This window comes from Aspergillus pseudonomiae, assembly GCF_009193645.1.
Source record: "Aspergillus pseudonomiae strain CBS 119388 unplaced genomic scaffold BDV37scaffold_72, whole genome shotgun sequence".
Classification (NCBI taxonomy): Eukaryota; Fungi; Ascomycota; class Eurotiomycetes; order Eurotiales; family Aspergillaceae; genus Aspergillus; species Aspergillus pseudonomiae.
Window position 1 is genome coordinate 45,100 of NW_022476064.1, and position 21,236 is coordinate 66,335.

Sequence of the window (21,236 nt, forward strand, 5' to 3'; positions counted from 1 at the left end):
ATACAGATACAAGTATCAAAAGACCAAATAGCAAAGAGGGGCAATGAGAAAAGCAAGACCATACTGCAAACTCGGGATATAGCTGGGAATGACAATGGGAGACCAAAAGCACAAGAACAGTTCAAATGAAACAGAGAGAAGCCACCAGACCCAAAGATATCACAAGAGCCACAAAAGGAAAACAAAACGAGAGCAGAGGAAATACAACCACCATGGAATGTGAAAGATAAATAGGGCAAACAATAGGTTGAAGTAAGAAGTAAAAGCTTACCAGAAGTTTTCCAGTATAACCGAGACTTCATCAAGAGTAGGCATGCGGGTGGTCATCATGAAGTGATGCGTAGGTTGCAGACTTGTGATTCCACTACATTCCAACGGCAACCGTGAAGTGTACAGGGGTCACTGCATCTCCTTATCAAATCGACCGGTTTGGAAAACACCATCAACCAATCTACAAAAAGATCAGGGCTTTTCAGAAGTTTTGAGCGATTCCAGCATTTCCTTGTCTGGGAAAGACAGCAGGGTTCTCGATGCGAGTATTGCGCCGTGCCTGAACGTCTCGAATCACAGGCGGACTTCCACCATAGGGACCATCACCATACGCCCCATACTGCGGTTGCATCTCATTGTAATACGGGTTATCATCGTAAAAGGGACCGGTAGGATGAGTAGCAGACATGTGACTTTCATCTGAAGCCTCTGAGCGGTTTGCAGCAGAATATGCGGACGAAGCGTTAGACGGACCACGATGTATGTCTGTGGTTCTGTTGTTTGCTGTAGAGACCGGGGCAGCTCCTAGAACGCCGATAGGATCTGTCTCGCCCGCTGCCGGGCCCTCAGAATATTGGATAGTACCATCGCTTGGGGTAGTGACATGATGATAGCCAGGAGCACTTCCTGCCTCGGACATTGCCAGTCCAACCCCAGCACCACTCGACAAATTAGTGGATGCTTTGCGACCAGCTGATGTGGTCCCCCATCCTCGATAACCCGAAGTATCATCCTTGGGCTCGAAAGCACCGCCTCCCATGATAGGTGGAAGAGTTGGGTCATTATTCGGATTAAAACCGTACTCCTCTACTTCCTTCCTCCGTTCCTCTTCTGCTGCTTTCTTTGCTTTCCATTTCCTCCAGAAATACAAAGCAGCTAAGATAATGATTGCTACGGAGGCGACCGGTACAACCACTGCAACTGCTATTGTTCCACCAGCCGAAAGCCCAGAGCCACCACCTCCACTTCCACTTGTAGCCGAAGTTGTCGCCGATGATCCAGTTGCGGTAGCGGATATGCTATTGGCTGAATTCCCTGTGGAATGAGTGGGTAGAGAGGTATCGGTAGAGGTAACAATAACAGTCTGTGGCCCTGTGGTACCATCAGTCGCCGACTTCGTGATGATTGACGTAACAACAGGGGGGGTATTGGTGTTGCTGCTTGTGGTCGAGGTTTCTGAGCTCGTGGAAGGGATACTGGTCGTGCTAGTTGTCGATGGCTGCGTCGTGGTAGTACTAGAAGTCGTCGGCGACGAGGTCGATGATGTGGAAGTCGAAGATGAGGAGGATGAGGAAGAAGATGTTGTAGAAGAGGATGTTGTTGGCTCGGATGGGGTTGGCGTTTCGGCTGGTGTTGTAGTTGGCGTTTCTGCGGTCGGTGTGGCGGCTTCGGCAGTGGTTGCCGCTGGCGCCGCTACAAGAGGTTCAGCGTGCCATTCGACCATTTCACGGATATGGAAAATGCAAAACAATGCTATGACGCAGATAATATGGAAAAGGTTCCATCATACCTGCTGAAGATGCGGACATCTCAAGATCTCAACGGGCGACACTTTTCCGAGCCAATTGACGAAAGTTGTCACTCGTCGTACGAGTGACACTTGGCCCTACTGTCGCAAGTTTTACACGAAGAGCTCCTCGAAACTCAGACGGAACGTTGACTGGTTAAATTGATAATATTCCTTCAAAGGTGCGTGTGTGGCCGGAGGGTCCGTGAGAAATTACCAAGAACTTCAGCGACGGACTGCTCGGGATAATCTCGTAATATAAGTCACAGATATAGAGCAGTCGCAGTAATGTAGATAAATGGTTCGCGTGCGCAATAGAGTCAATGAGATGGTGAGCTAGACTAAGAGGGAACAATCACGTAGAAAGAAGCAATCGTGACGGTCAATCTGCTGGACTTTGGTCAGGGGAAGAAGATAAATTAGTGCGACGGAAAAACGAGCCAAAACCGCCAATGGGGAGGGGAGAAGGAAATCTGTTCTTCTTAAAAGAAATGAAAATGAAAATGAAAATGAAGCAGGGGGAAAAAAATAAAATTGACTTACCCAAGCTGATAAACAGGGTGCCATGGGATGATATGAGGATAGAATGAAACTAAAACAAAATCAGAAGGGTATAAACTGAAGAGATCAGTCAGAGTCAAAGTAGAAAAGGAATAAGAAACAGAAAGTGGAGATAGCTACCTAGAGAAAACGTCGAATGCTGAACCACAACTGCAACCGGATGGGAGTGGCACCGTCCGTATTATTGTTCTTAGTGATTACAGACCTTCGGGTGCTGAGGTTTTAATCCAGTGAGACAAAACTTTCCCTTGTATGTGTACCATACCTACAAAGTACTACACAATACTGTATGTACACAGTATATCTTTGTATGGTTACTGCCAGGAGAAATTACCAATTACAGTGAACCTGACGAGTGCGGACAGATAGGGAGGTAAATTCAGCAACGGTCACGGTTCCACTGGCTGCGATCGGCAATTCCCCCACTTCCAGAAGAGCGCCTAAGAGTCTAGCTCATGCTACCAGTAAATTTCATATTCTTCAGCAACAACCGGGTATTTTTGTTAGAATGTGGGAATCGAAGGCCCGCATAGCACTGCTTGCAGCCATGTAGCGTATGCACTGTATATACAGAATCTACACAATAAGTGATGCGTGGTTGTTCCTGAACCAGATTTGCATGGGCTAGATCCGGAAGTGTTAGGTATCAGTTTACCAAAAATTACAGGTACTAATTTCCATAAAAATCAGATGTAATAGAGCCAGTCTGTATAGTATTTAGATAATGATAATACGCATTTTTTTTTAACAGAGCGTACATATCTTTCTTTTATTTGTAAAGGCACTTGGGGTATTGCGCATTAATCATACAAGGCTTGATGGAACTTGTTTGTGGTCCCTTCCAATTTCTGCTATTTGTATCGATGGAGTGGGATTCATCGCTTTAAGTTAACCAGCGATATAAGACACGGAAATAAAAATTTTCTCCCGCTGTATACTTGACCCACAAACACAGTAGTAGTACACGGTAGTGACAGTACATAGTATTAGTGGGAGTAGATGGTGGCAATGTTCAAACAGCGCTGGCCAAGCAAAATCTCCAGCTCCACCAATGTAGCATTCTACTGTATACTCCGTAATATCCATGGAATTGTTCCTCCTTGCGCCAGTGGTGCTCAAAGAGATAAGATGCCTGTTGTCACCTTACCTAAACTGCACATTTTGAACTTTCTCGAGTCCTTTTTACCTGGCATAACTGGCTTTTACCACATATTCTACAATATAATAATCATTCCCCACCCAACTGCACAAGTTGCGGATCACACAACTCTCAATTCAAGGCCAACTGTGGGTTTCCTGTACATCTGAGGTCATAGTCAATATTCCAACAACAACAACAACAACAACAACAACAACAACAACAACAACAATAGCAAACAGGAAATAATAGTAGCAATTCGCTTCGCATTTAAATTTGTCGATTGCTGTTACTTCTTCGCTCTCGAAGGGTCATGGAGAACACGCTGCTCATGCTTACCTTGCGTACAATATAGGATATCTGAGCCAAAATCAACATAAGCGCTAGTCACTCCTTTCAAGAACTAGTTGCACCTAGCCCAAGGTGCTTTGGCATACAATGTGTGAAGTTTCAATCTCTAGCTCGTACTATAGGTGCAGTATAAGTAGTCTAGAAGGGAAACAGCTAGTGCTTATCTTCTGTCACACATAAGTCGGTCGACGGTGTGATCATGTCAACCCAAAACCTCCGTAGTAGTAGGTAGGTAGGTGGAGCAATTACCATGGATGGCAATGAGGAGGGTGGGAGAGGAAACCACCAAGGACAACAGCGACGTGAGCCGATTCTGTGTCCTCCCGATATCCCACACTGATGAGCAATCAGCGAAGACTCCAGAAGTGAGTAAATCAACAATATTCGCAGCTTGTGAACTATATGAACGTACTTGTCGAAGTTCCGACTCTTAGAAGAATCAGGTTAAGAAGAGAAAAAGAGAAAAAGCAAAAAAAAGTTAAACTATCAACTCCTTGTATATTATGTACGCCATTGACGTCAAATGATATGTTAATTGACCCAGCTCTCTCAAAGGAGTACAATGTATGAGGGGATAAACAAGCGATATATCGTAAGATAACATGTAGTCACCTGAAACTGGTGGGCAATGGACGAAATCATTACAGCAACAATCGATAATGAGGTCAGATTGAACTAGTATATGTTTAATTCCGCATATCCCACGTTGGACGAAGGTTAGTGACCAGGTCGTCCTTAGTACCCACAGTTTCAGGAGGAAGGCGGCTGACACGGTACGCACCAGTGCGTATATTCTGCAGATGAGTCGTCGATATTCCGGTCCGGTTACTGCGAATGCTACCAGAGTCGCTTGCAGTCTCGAGGTTCTTGAAACGAGGTGGTGGAACAAAGTCCAGATTATCATATGTACCCGACTTGCGCAATGCATGCCTGGGATAGGGTTAGTCCAAAGTTACGGTCCCAGTGATATCTTGGGTTAGAAAAGGGTTAAGAAAGGGGACAGAAGAAAATAATATAGGGCTTACGGGCTCGGTATGACAGCAAGGTCATTGAAAGATGAGACAAGAGGAGTGTGAGCTCGCATCGTTGGACTGAACGGTTGCAGCCCCCCAAGAGGTGTCTCCGGGCGGCCTTCCCTCTGGTCTCTATAACTTTTCCCGGGGGCGTAGTCGATAGCTCCCATTAAAGAGTCATCCTTCAACATGTGAGGCGTAGGTAGGAGCTGGAGTGGAGCTGGAGGCGGTGCAGGCTTGCGGATTTTCGGAACACCTGGCAGTCTGCCAGAAGCAGATGAAAAGGCACGTGGGCCTGGGGAGTTGAGTCGATCGGTCAAGCCACCGATAGAACCCGAAGGCATATGTCTACCTCCCCCTTGAAACCGGGGCGGGGCGCGCGGGGGGGGAGTCATAGCCCGACGATTTATTGGCTCAGCAAACGGTGCTGGGACACCGTCGTAGTAATCTCCAGTAGCCGAATCGTAGATATAGTTACCATCGTGATAAGACTCAGGACCATAGTAAGTCTCCCTCCCATTCTTGTTCTCGTCGAAATATTCCTTGTAGAACGATCGGATACGGTTGGCCCGCTGCTCCGGGTTGTCTGACGGATCCTCTGGCGGCAGAGGACGCAACCCTAGTGTCAACCGACGCGTATCGCGACGAGGGTCAACAGCCAACCGTGGCGCTTGTGAAGACTCTTCCGGGGGAGTATCAGGGATAGCTGGGTCAGGGCCCTTGCCATATGTTGGGTCGTTTTCTATCTGATGAATGTTCACGGCTGGGATAATGGGCTCAGGTTCTCCATTATTATCGTAGTCGCTCGCTGCATCGCTCAGAGGAAGAGATATTCTAGGCTTCGGTCTAGGATCTTGTAAAACAGGGTTTAGGCGTTCTTCCGTGCGGTCATGGATGTCGCTATTGCCAAAATTACTGGCGTCTTTGGGGCCATTGTTGGCAGGTGTAATCGACTCTTTAGTATTATGAGCTCCCGGGATGAGAACAGGGCTAGGGCTCCTGGGCAACTCGAATTGAAAGCCATGATCCGGTTGTACAATAGGATCAACTTGCATGTGTGCGCCATCATTGCCGGGAGATATATATAGTGGTGGACTGGATCGTGACATCCTTTGAGCGTTTCCCAATAAGCCTTGCTTCATATCATCACCGAGGGCGGCCTTTCTAGTTGATCCAGTAAAGCTTGATGCATCATCTTGAGCCCCTCTTGACTGCGATCTGACAGATGCATTGTCACCTAGAAACGAGGTCGCGTGCCGATATTTATCATCGCCGCCTATAGATCTGGACAAGGAATGCAGCGAATCCCGGGAGCCGTGCAGGCCTGGGGGTAGTAGGTAAGGACTCGGGCCAATATCCAATGAGATGCCCTTGTTGTGATTGTAACTCCCATTGGACTTTTCAGTCTGCCGCATCGCTTTTCCTCCACTCGTTGGCTCCAGATCCAAGCCGAAATCAAGCGATCTATGCTTGTCATTGGCATCTTCGTTCCGGAGCTTCCTCACATTTCTTCGATGTAGATAAATTAGGACGATTACGGCACAAAGTATCGGAACCCTATACTTCAATCAATTACCATCCCATATACAGATCCATGCGGTTTTCAATGAGCCAAAACTCTTTCTTTCTCTCTCTCTCTCTTTTTTTTTTTTTTTTCCAAGGTGTGGGAGGAGGGGGCTTGTGGAATCAGAAGGGAATCCCGACATACACTGCTCCCAGCACGACAGGTAGCGTCGTCGTAGTAGTCGTGCTAGTAGGTTTCTCGCATTTACTTGAGGTGTCTCCAGCTGAACAGGTCTGACTAGGGTCGGAATCCCTTTTCACAAATGTTGGTGTTTCTGGCATAAGATATGGTAGTCGATGACGAGGTACTGTATCCGGGCGATGTGGGGGGGATCGAACCACCATATGAATGTCATGGTGAGCTTGGTGTCGGTGGTGATAATGCATGATCGCCCGAAGCCCAGGTGCGATTGGGGCAACAGGCGGACTCAAAGGGTATGATAACACCAGATAGTACTACCCTTAGTCGTGCTTCATGTGTCCTTGGAGACCAGACAATATACGGCAAAATCACCTGGATACTTGTACACGTGAGTCATGAAAAACAAAGATTGAACAAGGCAAGATATCAGCGAGTAGAAAATATGATCAGTCGCATATATTAAGAGATGGCAGTTCTTAATAGAGTGGCTGACAGAGAACGACGGAATCAACGCCGAGAACACACTTGTTGCAAATGAATGAACAGAAGCGGGTAAGCTCCCTTAAACGAATGGCGGCCAGTGGCCAGCAAGGGCAATAACGAATGTCTATGATCTTAGTGAGGAGATCGCAGTTTGGAAAATGACAACAGGGAATGAAGAAGAAGGAAGGGGAGAAAAACAATAAATCGCAAAAACGAAAGAAGGAGAGGCCGAAGAAAAAAGCAAAAGGACAAGAAGGGGGAAAGTCAGAGAGAGAGAGGGTGAGCGTAAGAAAGAATAGGTAGTTAGTAGCGGTCTAGATGGCCTGTTTCGTTCTGTACCTACAGTAGGTTGTGGGGAAACACTATTGGGGTGTATCATCGAATAAGACAAGCGACAAATGGTACTGTACTGTCACTCGAAACATAGGTTAGTAGCCAGGTACTAAGTCTATTAAGGTCAGGCTAAGTTTCATCCCGTCGCAATGATCAGGAGAACAGTGCTAGTAAACAGTACAGCCTCTGTGTAATTGGAGCTAGTACCACTCCGTACCACTCCGTACCACTACTTACATACGGCTTACGGGGTCCCCCTGAATCATAGTGGTCCGGGCCATCATCAAGTAATGAAAAGCGGAGTCAAGAGCCATAGGGCAACAGTGTACTCCGTATAGATGAAACCCCTTAATAGAACTCTTATCCATCGATTGTGTTTTACTACGGTTACATACTTGCCTCTAGAAGCTACATCGCCTTGCTAATCAATTTTAAAGGTTCTCTGTATATATGCTGTTCCTGGAGAGCGCTGTATCTACATCGCTACATGCGTTGGTATTGAACATTGAGGTGCTTGTATCTAAAATAAGCGATCCCCTGAGTAAAAAATTCGGGAAAAGTGGATATGCCAAGATTTTTTAGCGTCAGGAACCCGCTCTGCTTTTGGCCAATATCATAATTGATTTGAAGCTGGCCCCCTTTCGGCGCCTGCCCCACCTATCACAAGTGGTACGAGGCCTGGTATGTACTCCGTATATTGTACATACTCGGTACGTCCTACTCCGTGCCTACTACTAGTAATATGTAGTACCTCAGTATCTTGTCGTACCTGATCAGCTAATGACTCCAGATAACTTAGTTATAACTAGTTCAAACTAACTATAACTATCTCTGTCCAACCAAATCGCCTGCTCCGTGCTTATCGTTGCTAACGTTTTAGGCCCCGATCACGCTGCCCACTTTTACTCGGGAGTACATATTACCAGCCTTCTGTTACTCTCCAAGTAGTACACATTAGGCGAAGGAATCCATCTATAGCCGTCTCTTAGTTTCGTCCTCATATCATCCAGTACTAATAAGGGCAAGACAACGGCGGACCCTGCTACTTGAAAGGTATTGTTGTGTTGACCTGCCGCTTCAGCTGCTCAACTGCCTTGCAATGCGGAGTATATATACCAAGTAGTTATTCGCTATCTATCGCCAGCCACTCACTTTACTAAGCAGCCACAAGCAACTCCCGCTACGAAGGCAGGTTGAAGATGGGGGCGGAGGGAAGGCATTTGTTGAACACCATACTTGCCTCCTTAGAGTAATACTGGGCTTGCTAGTAGTACGAGATTCGACCGTCTCACAAACAGCTAATGAGCCCAGAAGGACATTCACAAGTTTGCAGGATCCTTGCCGGCGAGTATGTATGTGCCGACAACAGCACGGGGGAGCGACTACCCTATCTGCTGCATCTGATATTACACCAGGGTAGACCTGAGCTGACTTCCATTGCAAAATACCTTTCATATTGAAATAGTCTCTTTTTTTAGTTAGTCGACCATGAGATTGGGACTCGGGAATTGCTCCATTCTACGTATTCCCGGACATTTCACGTCGCGAAATATCTCTAGGGGTCTTGTTGATTATATTGTGTGTTCTACTCCTAGACCTCTGATAAATTATATATATATCTCAAGGTCTCGCAACAAAACACTAACTGGCTATGTCACTCCATTGCCATGTTCTCTGTCGATTTATCTATCAATGGGGTGGTAAAAGTTGTTTGTTCGCTGCTCAGTTTGTGTCCAGTCTCATAGCTTCCACACCTGCCAGGGGTAGCAAATATACAGCGTATTTGTCACTAGTTAATTCATCTAGTCTTTCATAAAGCCCACAGAATAGGGCAATGGCCCCACAACTGCTATTCTGTATACAACAATAGAGCTGACAGGGTTTCTCTACAACTTCATTTAGTTGGTATTTTCTCAGAAGACCTAAATCTTGCTAGCTAGATAAGGGCAGGGATGTCTGCTGGTATTATGCAAGTACTTTTAGCTTTCGTGTTAAATGGTATTTTGAAAATGAACACTATCCACCGGTTGTTCTTGTTCGAAAAGCGGCGTAACTACGTTCATAAACCGAGAAACCGACTTGTACATGCCGAGAAGTAATAAGGGAAAGTGATATACCGATAGTGACTTTGAAGGATCAATTCACCAAGGGACTCGTCTGCACTTGCGAATCGGCCTAGTCTGGTAAACCCTGTCCATGTTGCGTCGAACATCTGTATAACACCCCGGCCCATCTTGCTGTGCTTGTTCATGACTATATATCCAATTGCTCTTTTTGAAAATATTCATGGGTGTAGCAAGGAAATAAGGTCGAGCCCGTTCTAATTTATAAAGAACTTTCTTTAAGAGATTAATTCCCCAGGGCTATAGTAATGAGCGTGCTGACTAGTCTTGATCCAAAGTATTGAGAAATGCGTTCTACGGGGCATCATAAGTCTATACATCTCTGTTTGTGTTAGGCATCTCCTATGGTAAAAGCGCTGCTACACGCTGTTACATTCTCCACCTCCCTCTTCATAAAGCCCTCTCTCTTCCCCTTTGCTCTTTTCTAGATGCTTACGAGGTCATCCTATGCCTTGCTGTGTGGACAAATTTCATGTTGGAAACCCTCTGATTACCTGCAAAATCAATTTACAAGTTCCAACGACCCTGCTGCTTATGGAATCATTAAGCTTTTAAATTTCTCACAAAGTGATGAGAACGATTGGAATATTTGACTTGTTGACATTAGTTAATCTTTCCCAAGTCTTCATCTAGAATTGACATGGTCTTCATGATGTGTCATACACGCCATTATCCATATTTCCTTCCCTTCCACCTAACCCTCGCGACCTTCAACAACATATCCGTACACTTTCCGAGTTGTAAGCAAAAGAAAAAGAAAAAGGAGGCAAAGTTAAAAGAACAATCGATGGAAACGAAAAAAAAAGAACCAGCGGGCTACCAACGTAACAAATGTCAGCCATGAATCTAAACTAGAAAATCAGTAAGACAGTTTTCAAAAAAAGAGAATAAGAAGGATCCAACATTGCAATGCTCTCACAAGGGTCGCCAAGGCATACAACGCAACGCTTCCAGGGGAAATATACACCAATGAGCACACTTGTACACAGGAAATCTATTCAAATAGAGAAACAGTCTCTTGAAAGACGAACTTTCTCGATGAAGAATGGCCAAGAAGACCAAAGAAAAAGGAAAAAGGAAGAGGCTATTTAGAAGGGAATTGTCAGAGTTGACACTATATCAGGTGTCCTCTTGCATGTTAGTCGTATGATAAAGACTTGAAACTTTTAAAATCGAAACAAAGAGATGTTAGAGTGAGGCTTGGAAGGTGGAGCACATCATGATAAGCAGAAAACTCGATGTATGCCTGTTAAGCAATGCAGTGCCTCTCAAAAGTCGAAACATCATCATTAGAAGATTGACTGAATATCCGGCTGAACGGAGGGACAGAATGATGCATGCTCTCATCGGACTCAGGTGCGACTCCCTCTGCTCTGCGAATTACTTCCTTGAGAGCACGGGTTACAACACCGGCTCGGATAACGAGGTCACGAAGGGACTGTGTATCGAAGGGGAGTTTTTTCGACCTGGGGGGTTGACAATCCACGAAGGATGAATCGCGAGATATTCGTTGCTGGTAGATCAAATCTAGCACCGAATTTGCCTTGACAGGGGTTTCCTTGTGATCAGAATCGGCAGTGATTTGGGTTGGACCTAATGGCTCAGAGAATGAAGCTCTCCAGGACTCTCCACTGGCTCGTTTGAAGGGTTCGTTCGTTTTGGCCGATTCTTCCTCAGAATCGTCAAAACTGAAGGTGAGAGAGGACGGGGAGCCCGGGGGGGAATGGCTATGTTCTTCATCATCAAGGGTAGCCAAGTTGACAATACTCTCTGCTTCTTTCCACAGTTCATTAGATGGTCCACGCACAATGTTCAAGAAACTAGCTTGACGGCGAAGGCGTTTGAGCTCTTCAACTAACAGGGTCAGCTCTTGAACCTGTCCAAACTGTCCATGAAGACTGGCTTGGCGTTCCATGATAGCCTGAGGGACTACCATGCTGCGCCGGGCAACGTTCTTGCTCGTCTGTATGCTCTCGCTGATTGTACTCTCGTCCGCATCCTCAAACTCGAAGTCACTATCCCAGTCTTCACTAACACCCTTGCTGCCTAACCCCCAAGTGCCAAACTTGCCTGATGTTTGCCGTGTCTCGTTGGTAGCTGGATACTCTCTCGATACCGGGACGCTTTGGCTCCGAAGATGCAAGGTATTTGGTGCTTTGCGGCCCGGGGCTCGACTACCTCGGAGCCCAGGCCCATGTTTTCCATGGACCGTGCGGGGACGTCCATCGGGCCCAGAAACTTCGCGGTCACTCCTGGGTTGTTCAGACCAGTCAAAAATATTCATCCTGGGGCAAGATTCAAGCATCTCATTTGCAACGCTGCGCGAATTGGATTTCGTTAAATCGAGAGGAATATCTGACCTGCCATGAGCGAACAAGAAATCACGGCTAGCATAGTCCCCCTCGAAGTTATTCAAAGACATTCTTGGATATTTCGACTGTTCGTCCAGTTTAACCAATTCTCCAGGTAATGCAGCTACCAGGCTATGGGTGTCTTCATCATCCGTCAAATCGGATGGGAATGATATTCTACTTTCCTCTTCATGCATATATTTTCCCTGAGGGCTAGGGAGAGAGACAGGAACGGATGTTAGCATAAGGTTGGAACGATTGTGACTGTCGTCAAACGGCTGAGAAGCGAAAGTATAATGCGAGGCGAATTGCTTGGCATGTAAGGACCTTTCGTCCGCATTGCTGAGTGGTGGATCTCTGTCAAAGATGGTCTCTACCCGAGGAGAATGCAGGCCTGAATTGCTGCTAGTGGTGATATGTGTGCGGATCGAATCGAAAGCGGTGTCGCTCAAGAAATCGGTCTCGTCCTCCTCACCCGAAGTGAAAATACGAGTATCGTCAGAGCCAATAACAGTTGAGGCAGGATCAGATGCGGCAATTGAATGTCGTTTCGGCCGCTGACGGATTGGGCCCTGCAAGACGGACAAAGCCACACCATCTGAAGTAAGTGGACGTTGCCCGGTCTCTCGCAGATATCCAATATCGACGCGAGAGGATGAGATAGCCTTTTTGCAGCTGGGACCCACGAACCCAGGCACTATAAATCCATCGGCTCGCGAGGCAATTAGAGGCCGGCGGAAGATGTTTGGGTCTGTGATGTTGCGTCTTGCACGCGATCGTGGCGACAGCAAGATGGCTCCTTCCGATTTCGCAAAAGGGGGAAGAGAGGCCGAAATTGCCCTCATCTTAGGACGGGCAGGTGCCGTACTGAGGGGCTTGTGAAAATCCGCTTTGTCTGGGGCTGGTATTGGTGAGTCGGAGTCATGTGAAACTGATATGGGTGGCTGGCGATGATTTTCCTCTGGTGCAAGGGATGTGTCTAACGTTCGGGAAGTATCATTCGGCTTGAACGGATCACGGAACTGCACTGGAGAGGTAGGCGTTGTCTCCGGCGAACTAGCCCCTGTAGAAAACTCCTTGTTTGTAATTGAATTTGCTAGAAGAAGAGCTGGAATAGTATCCGTAGATGGGAGAATTCGCCGTAGTCCATGCTCTTTTGGCTTGGTTGCAGTTGACAGCCTGCGTGCCAGCCTGTCCGGTATCACATCGTATGTGGCAGTTAAATAGGGCTGCCAAGCTATATCAACCACAGAGGATTCTCTGGTAGTAGGAAGAAATGGTGTATTCGCAAGAAGACTGGGCTCAAAGTTTAAACTATGAGTTGCCTTGTGTCTCAGGTGCTCAGACCGTTGATGGCTTGTGGCAGGTCTACGAAATAATGTTGTTGAAGAGGGCGAAGGCGCGTGCGCAAATTGAAAATGAGCGCTTGAAGGTTGTGATGGAGGCCGCTTGACGAGTTTGTTGGGTGCTCGGCGCTGACTGGAGGGGCGTGAATGGGTAGGGCTTGTGGGTTCGTTCGATGTTGGTGAGGTAGGACTTTGGCATGAGCTCCGGTTCCCTGGCTGAAACGACAGCCGTCGCACCCAAGAGGAAGACGGCCTTCGGGTATGCAAAGCCGTTGAGGAGTCTTCGTCGACTCGTAGTGGAGGGTTTGATAGAGTCTGACCACGACGCCGCAGTATAATCCCTGCAAGGGATGATTTTCTCCTGTGGTTTGGACATTGAGAGTGGTTCCCTGCGGCAGAATCGCCCCCACTCGCATAGAAAGCCTTGAAATGCGAGGCAGACCTTTTCTCTACTGTTGTTAATGCGGTGGAAGGGCCTGATTGTACGTCGTTGTCTAGCGGCGATCGAGGAGGGTCTGTCGCGCGCGCGCGCTGATCATACAGAGGGAGGGTCTTTTTTCGGAAGCGCGCCGGCTTGGGAGAATCTCGATCTACGCGACCGAGAGCAAAACCAGTTGCTGCAATACCAACAGTGCTGATTGCACAAAGCTGCGTGATAATGTATTAGTCAAGAACATTCGCAAAGCACCCAAGCTATGAGTGATTATCGGTGTAAATGCTTCACAAGAAAGACAGCAGTTCAGGGGATAAGAAAGGTGTTCAAAGGGGCGAAGAAGGAAATTGAAAGAAGAGAGCTCACAGTTGATACATGCTCCATCCTTAAAAGGCGCCGAGAATAGTGTCAAGCACCATGAAGCTCAAAGTGGCAACATCGATATTACATGTAATTGATGTCCCATCTGCATTATTATGCACGAGGAGGATCAGCTGGCTTAGCAAATCTAGATTGAGAGCATTTCAGAAAATCGAGGTGGTTTGAAAATTCTAGCCAGACGTTGTAGATATCACGGGTACGGTTGGAGGTGTTTTGGATGTCAAGCACAGTAAAGTCGATGTGCCTTTAGAGTGAGGGGAGCGGCGCGTGGCTGTTGGGAGAAAGGAATGCGAGGACAGCAATAAAGAATATAGTAAAGGAATGGGGAGTAAGAGAATATCAGAGCTGTGGCCAAGTATCGAGTAAAGTCACAGTAAAAAAGGAAATAATTATCCAAAGGCAGCTAGAAAGAGGAAGGCAGTAGATGAGAAACAGCAAAGGAATAATAATAATAATAAAATAAAAACAACAATAACAAGAGGCTATTGATCAACAAAGGCCTGAGTGGGACACACGGTCACTCTCTTTCCCACCCACGGGCGATGTTCTTCTGGTTCTAGTTTAAAGGAATGGATCACGCTAGGAGAGTGTCCACCCCCAGCACAACACCCACACCACCCGGCAAGGTAAATTCATTCAATATACCGCCATAGGGAGAAATATCAATGAAGGGCGAAGAGATATTTTCAGTTTACAGGAATAACAATAATTAGACGTACTATACAACTTTATGCCTTTTGATCGTAGAAAGAAGAGGGAGAGAAAGGGGGGGAAAAGAAGAAAGAAAGAAAGAAGAAAAACCCCAGACTGGATATGAACTTGGGGTAGGTATTGATATGTGGTTTTTTCTTTTTTTTTTCTTTTATATTTTCATTCTCCTTCTCCCTCATACCAGAGGTAAGGCATCACCCAAAGTTCAAAAACCAGCTGCCAGTCTAGCAAATTAATTATAGATATGAACATAAATGTCAAACCAAATGCCTTGTTCTCCTAACCACCCTCTCTTATGAAAGAAACAGTGACAATCAGCAATGCATAACTATAGAATATCTCTAATGAGTGTGTAATAGCCGCAGTATTAATTAGAAGGAACCTATTTGTATCCTAAATCAATTAAAGGATAAGAATAGTGACTTGTGACTGTCCATCATTAGCTGCAGAGAGGGGCAGACACCTGAGAAAGCAAACAAAGTTACAAATTCAAATCTTAAGGGATTCACTAGATCCTTGGATCCCTGTTTAGGTCTAATTAATAAAACAAGGGATTTTCAGATTTCTCACCCTTCCCCTGTTATTGTCATCATCCCTTACGGCTTGACTATTGGTCCAGAACATCGAACCTACTAAAGCTAGATAGGCGCTTTGATATATAGTTAACTGACCAGCTAAATTAGACCTGTGAGAAGGAGATAAGAATAGATCATTAGTATTGTCCTTGTCCATTCCTAGTGCTGCGGATGTACCAGCGCTAGAATGAACTCCTATACAGAATAAATAAAAGATTATATGACCAGGGAAGTAACAGTATACAGCGAGGCTCACCCCACTTCGAAGGTTAGTAATAAGGGTAGATTCGGAGCTCATTTCCTCCCTAGCTTGCCGAAAAGCAAATTCTTACAAAAAAAGTTAAGATGCCCTTTGACGAGATCATATCTTAGATCGTAAGGCGGTGATCGAACGCTACTAGGTACGGGCTACTTCGGTCGAAACCACTCATTCAAACTGGGACACCCACCGGTTACCGATGTTTGGCTTCCAGGGAATACTGAAGGGGACCACTCGGAGTAGACGGAATATTCTGGACTACTAGATCCAGGAAAATTCCTCTCTCTCTCTCTCTCTCTCTTTGATTTTATTTTCTTTAACAAAAACTAAAAGAAATATTTCCCATTCTTTCCAAAGAATGGCGACAGAAAGGGGAAAGGATCTCATACTCACCGCGCTTGTCGCTTTTCCGATTAATTTCTGTTTATTAACCATAGCGAAGATCGAGAAACGAGCACCTATAGAAGAAGCTTCAACTAAAGGTGAACCTCCTCCGTGTAAGTAGAAAGGGAGGCCATGACGAGGCTTTGTGTCTTTCAAGTGTCAAAATGCCGGGCCAACGGTACGCTGGTAAGCTTATTTGGTAGGACCAGAAACAGATCGGAAATGATAGATCTAATTTTCCAGGAAGGGAACGTGGCCTGCGAGTTTCTTGAATGGTAATAATTCCGACCTGAACTGTCGGTGGACGAAGTGGGGCCCGCTAAGAAAGTGTAATTAAATAAATAAAGACAAATTCATCTCGGCAAAGGAAAAGAGAGGGAGAGCTGAGAAATATACGGAGTACTCCGTATGTATTACGGGATTATGAATATGCAAAAATTGACTACCACTATCTTCAGCATGATAATCCACTTACCTAGGTACAACTCTTTCCCCCCTTTCCTTTTTAACCCTTGTAGTCAAATATTATCAGAAAGCAGAAGTCCCGCGGTGTTCCATTACCACCTGCACCCGTGACCTAGGCGTGGGCGGTTGTTCCAAGGAAGAAAGCGCCGCTCCGTCACTTTGATTGGACCAGCACTTATTTGATCCAGGACCCGTACCTAGTAGGTAGTTTTTACTAGGTACCAGCTCTACTAGTGAACGACTTACTTGTAGGTAGTATCTATGATGTAACCCATCTCTGGTGTTTTCCGCTCTTTATTGCTTGAACTCTACATGTGTTTCAGTTTGATCCCTTGTTTAATCCCCTTGCTCTACTACTACTACTAGTAGTACCCCGTACCGTCGGATCCTTCTTGAAACTCCCCAAGGCAGGTACACTTGCATCCCTTGCCTAGGCCCACTGCTAGACAGCATACAAGTATATCCTCGCAGTAGGGACCGCTTGATTACCCAGCGACCTTATAGATACATGCGCGTTGTGTGGTTGATAACTTGGGATGATTTACTACTCGTAGTTGAGAATTTGCCATCATCGAATATCTAGGGATTCCCCCTTTATTTCCCGTTCTTTCTTCCATCTCCATTGCCAGGTTCACGCAATTTTCTGCGACAATACTGATCATAGGAGATTCAATCTCATAAATCACTGCGATGCCCTATCAAACTTGTCCGACTCAACCGACACATCTAGTATAGACCATATTGCTAACCACCTTCTGGAGAGCGGATCAAAGTGGCTACGGCAAGGTGTTTGGTATATAATAGCTTTCTCAGTTCTGATGCTGGATTAAAGGTACTTTGTCGCGTGCCTCGCCTCGCCTTTCAGTCAACTACCTACTGGATAGAATGATTAAGGATAGGGGACCTGCAGTCCTGTCACCAGTTTTTCTTGGAATTTCCTGGGCTACATTACATACAGGAGGCCCTATAGTTTGTATACGCTGCCCCGCCGAAGTTCGACGGTTGCCAGTTTCCAGTTAGATTAGCTTGTAGCTTTAGAAACATCTTAATGGTTTACTACTGCAATCTGACTTAAGTGTTATCCATCATCATCATCATTATTATTATTATCTTCTTCTTCTCCTTCTTCAGTTACCCTTAGGAGATAGGTCGGTATCCTCTTGGTGGAAGAAATGACCTCTTTTCTATCAGGCCCCATATATGATATGAAAAGAATTGTCATAGATAGCTAATGGATTAAAAGGGGGTAAAACCAAAGCCTTCAGAGTAAGTGTACTAGTATCAGTGGCATATGAGATACAGTAAGTACGTAAACCCGACACTTGGTATAGGCATCCAGTCCGCCCGGAGTGACCTCTATGGAGGCGGGAGCGGGGAGACTTCTGTGAAAGATCAACCAATCCAGAACGGCGTCGGCTCCACTCCGCCCCTCCGCCAAAGTCACTTCAGCCAGAGCCGAAAAAAAAGAAAAAAAGAAAGAGAAGACACTCTATGATATTCTATAGGGTCACATAATCGCTCGGTGCTACAGCTCAACTAGTGTTCCTTTTCCTACTCTATACTCTAGATCTCTTCCTCACCTTCCAGGAGCTTTGCTCTTCGATATTAGTGATACCAAGATGGAGGCAGAACTCCAGTCACAGATTCCAGGTCTCGACCATGTGATCTCGGAATACTCTGTGGTATTATTCTAATCGAATTATGATACACGCTGAACATGGTGGACTAATGAATCATAGGGCTATCTGACACATGCTTCAAGGGCATATGTCGAGGACGCAAATGCCCCGTCACCATTGGCGGAAGCCGCTGACATGGTCACTGAGCTTCTGGTTTCTGCATCCGGAGACTTCTCCGACAAAAATGAAAAAGCTATTCGAAACTTAGTGGAAAAGTTCATTTCTTCTTTGAGTTCTGCGGACGGTGTCGATGCGGAGCGGAGGCAAATGCCATTCACTGCTAAGAAGTTAGATCAGGCCATCAATGTTGGGTCCCAGAGAAACATGTCCTCAACTTTGGGACTTGCTGGTGGAAATGTCGACCTGGAATCTGCCAACAGCAGGAAAGTAGAGTCCCGTGTAGACCGCAAGAAGCTTGAAAAGGCAGAGCGAAAGATCCGTGCCAAGCAGGAGAAGAAGCAAATGAAGATGGTGCAATACGAATCGTCCCGTCTCCTCGACCAGCCAGATAGCACCATGTCTTATGAGGAGTTTTTCATGGCTGTTAACCCGCTCCAGCTTGGCTCAGATTCTGCAGCAAAGAGCAAGGACATTAAGATCGATAGCATTGATACCTCTGTTGGTGGTCATCGAATCTTGACCGATGCTTCTCTTACCCTGGCGTACGGTCGACGGTACGGTCTTGTTGGTCAGAATGGTATAGGAAAGTCTACTCTTCTGCGGGCCTTGAGCCGTAGAGAAGTCGCAATCCCAAGCCATATATCGATTTTGCACGTTGAACAGGAGGTATGCATTCAACATCATTTTTCCTCGCCCCCTCCGTTTATCATCATTCTTTGATTCGATTTGCTGTACCATTCTGACGATTTTAACTAGATCATGGGTGACGACACTCCTGCTCTGCAAGCGGTTCTGGACGCAGATGTATGGCGAAAGCGTCTTCTCGCAGATCAAGATGTCAGTATTGCTTGTCTTGATAACCTTTGTCCTCAACACGTCCGTCCCTCTGACCTAGTTTGCAGAGAATTACGAAACAATTGACTGCTCTAGAAGCGGAACGATCCTCGATGGCAGACACATCTACAGATGCTGCCAGGCTTGATCACGAAAGGGAGGGTTTAGACATAACCTTAAGTGATATCCATTCCAAACTTTCAGAAATGGAATCAGACAAAGCCGAATCGCGAGCTGCTAGTATCTTGGCTGGTCTTGGATTTTCACCCGAAAGACAACAGTTTGCAACAAAAACCTTTTCTGGTGGTTGGAGAATGAGATTAGCTCTAGCGCGAGCTCTATTCTGCGAGCCAGACTTACTTCTTCTAGATGGTAAGCTCTTATTGCTACCCCACCCATTGTGAAGGAGTAGGAGTCTAAAATGATACAGAGCCCTCCAACATGCTGGACGTTCCGTCCATCACATTCTTATCCAACTACCTCCAGGGATACCCTAGTACTGTTCTCGTGGTCTCGCACGACCGGGCTTTCTTAAACGAGGTTGCCACCGACATTGTGCATCAACACTCTGAAAGGCTGGATTACTATAAGGGGGCCAACTTTGGTGGGTCTATTGGCGATATGGTCGCTCAAGTGACGTTAGCTAATATACTGTAGACTCGTTCTATGCTACCAAGGAGGAACGGAAGAAGAATGCGAAGCGCGAATATGAAAAACAAATGGCAGAAAGAGCACATCTGCAAGGTTGGTGACCGACCCTATGGAGTATGTCCTGCTAAATAAGGCTGATCGTGATCTAGCATTCATCGATAAATTTAGATACAATGCAGCCAAGTCATCTGAGGCGCAATCCCGGATCAAGAAGCTCGAGAGGATGCCAGTCTTGGAAGCCCCAGAGAGCGATTATGTTGTGCATTTCAAATTTCCAGACGTCGAGAAGCTTTCTCCCCCCATTGTACAGATGTCCGAGATTGCCTTCGGTTATTCCAAGGATAAACCCCTTCTAAGAAATGTTGATCTCGATGTGCAACTTGACTCTCGGATAGGAATTGTTGGACCAAACGGTGCTGGTAAAACCACAGTTTTGAAGCTGCTAACTGGCCAGCTTGAGCCCACTTCTGGCCTTCTTTCGCAACATGCTCGCTTACGTATTGGATACTTTGCCCAACATCATGTTGATGCTCTGGACCTGACGACTAGTGCGGTAAGCTTCATGGCGAAGACATACCCTGGAAAGACAGATGAGGAATACCGCAGGCATCTGGGAGCGTACGTTGAACCCTCTGTTAAGTTCACGTGTTGTGGTGCTCGATTACTGACTTGCGATTCCTACCTTTATCAGATTTGGAATCACTGGAATGACTGGGCTTCAAAAGATGGAGCTCCTATCTGGAGGACAAAAATCTCGTGTCGCATTTGCTTGTTTGTCGTTGACAAACCCACACATTTTGGTCCTTGACGAGCCTTCCAACCACTTGGATATTGAAGGTATGGATGCATTGTCTGAGGCATTGCAGAGGTTCGAAGGTGGTGTCGTGATGGTATCCCACGATGTGACAATGTTGCAGAACGTCTGCACTAGTCTTTGGGTGTGCGACAAGGGAACAGTAACCAAGTTCGACGGCACTGTCAACGCCTACAAGAAGATGATCAGTTCGCAAGCCAATGAAGCAGGTGTAGCAGTTGCCCACTAAATAGGGATCATTTGAAACCTAGCGGGTTGAAATCACAAGTTATACTATTGTGGAGTGAGCCTATATATTCCCTTCCTCTACTTCACCTGCAGGTCTGTGAATCAACACCTACTAGTATCTGTCGCTACATAAGAGGAATGGAAGGTTACTATGTGTATCCGCTTACAGGGGTTTGTGCTCCCCCTGAAAATCCTCCAGAGTACTCATTATTCTGTTGGAGAACCATATGCAAGACCGTCTCCGATTGTTCCATGCTTGTCTGGGCACTTTGTTCTAGAAGAGCCATCGCATGGCTTTTATCTGTAACTAACTTTCGGAGAGATGATGAATAATATTACAATTGCCTTAGCGCACAGCTATATAAAGGTAGTGGCTAAGCAAGTTAACTAAGTAATAGTGGTATTTCCTGCCATTCAGTATAGCTTGTCGGTTGGCCCTCCATTATAGCATTGACTAGCCATGAGTCCTATGGCTTAGATGGAGAATGATAGCAGAGGGTTGTCAAATTCACGAGATGCTA

The 21,236-nt window shown here is 46.1% G+C and overlaps 4 protein-coding genes across 4 annotated transcripts; 1 reads left to right on the forward strand and 3 right to left on the reverse strand.

The window, feature by feature from the left end:
- Window positions 1–387: 387 nt before the first annotated feature.
- BDV37DRAFT_195566 (uncharacterized protein) lies at window positions 388–1,979 on the reverse strand. The gene is made up of 2 exons (XM_032079758.1): window positions 1,781–1,979; window positions 388–1,683 (listed from the first exon to the last, which is right to left on the reverse strand). The coding sequence occupies exons 1-2, from the start codon at window positions 1,797–1,799 to the stop codon at window positions 473–475; spliced, it is 1,230 nt and encodes a 409-aa protein (XP_031938163.1). The 5' UTR covers window positions 1,800–1,979; the 3' UTR covers window positions 388–472.
- Window positions 1,980–4,387: 2,408 nt separating this feature from the next.
- Window positions 4,388–6,971, reverse strand: BDV37DRAFT_195654 (uncharacterized protein). Its single transcript, XM_032079760.1, has 3 exons — window positions 6,549–6,971; window positions 4,853–6,397; window positions 4,388–4,757 (listed from the first exon to the last, which is right to left on the reverse strand). Exons 1-3 carry the CDS (start codon window positions 6,788–6,790, stop codon window positions 4,514–4,516), a joined length of 2,031 nt encoding a protein of 676 aa, XP_031938164.1. The 5' UTR covers window positions 6,791–6,971; the 3' UTR covers window positions 4,388–4,513.
- A 3,109-nt stretch (window positions 6,972–10,080) lies between these two features.
- BDV37DRAFT_256538 (uncharacterized protein) lies at window positions 10,081–14,506 on the reverse strand. The gene is made up of 2 exons (XM_032082847.1): window positions 13,981–14,506; window positions 10,081–13,829 (listed from the first exon to the last, which is right to left on the reverse strand). The coding sequence occupies exons 1-2, from the start codon at window positions 13,996–13,998 to the stop codon at window positions 10,734–10,736; spliced, it is 3,114 nt and encodes a 1,037-aa protein (XP_031938165.1). The 5' UTR covers window positions 13,999–14,506; the 3' UTR covers window positions 10,081–10,733.
- A 3,299-nt stretch (window positions 14,507–17,805) lies between these two features.
- BDV37DRAFT_195713 (putative AAA family ATPase GCN20) lies at window positions 17,806–21,067 on the forward strand. The gene is made up of 8 exons (XM_032079761.1): window positions 17,806–18,071; window positions 18,129–18,854; window positions 18,945–19,025; window positions 19,091–19,394; window positions 19,453–19,626; window positions 19,680–19,766; window positions 19,823–20,291; window positions 20,365–21,067. Exons 1-8 carry the CDS (start codon window positions 18,009–18,011, stop codon window positions 20,714–20,716), a joined length of 2,256 nt encoding a protein of 751 aa, XP_031938166.1. The 5' UTR covers window positions 17,806–18,008; the 3' UTR covers window positions 20,717–21,067.
- The last annotated feature ends 169 nt before the right edge of the window (window positions 21,068–21,236 follow it).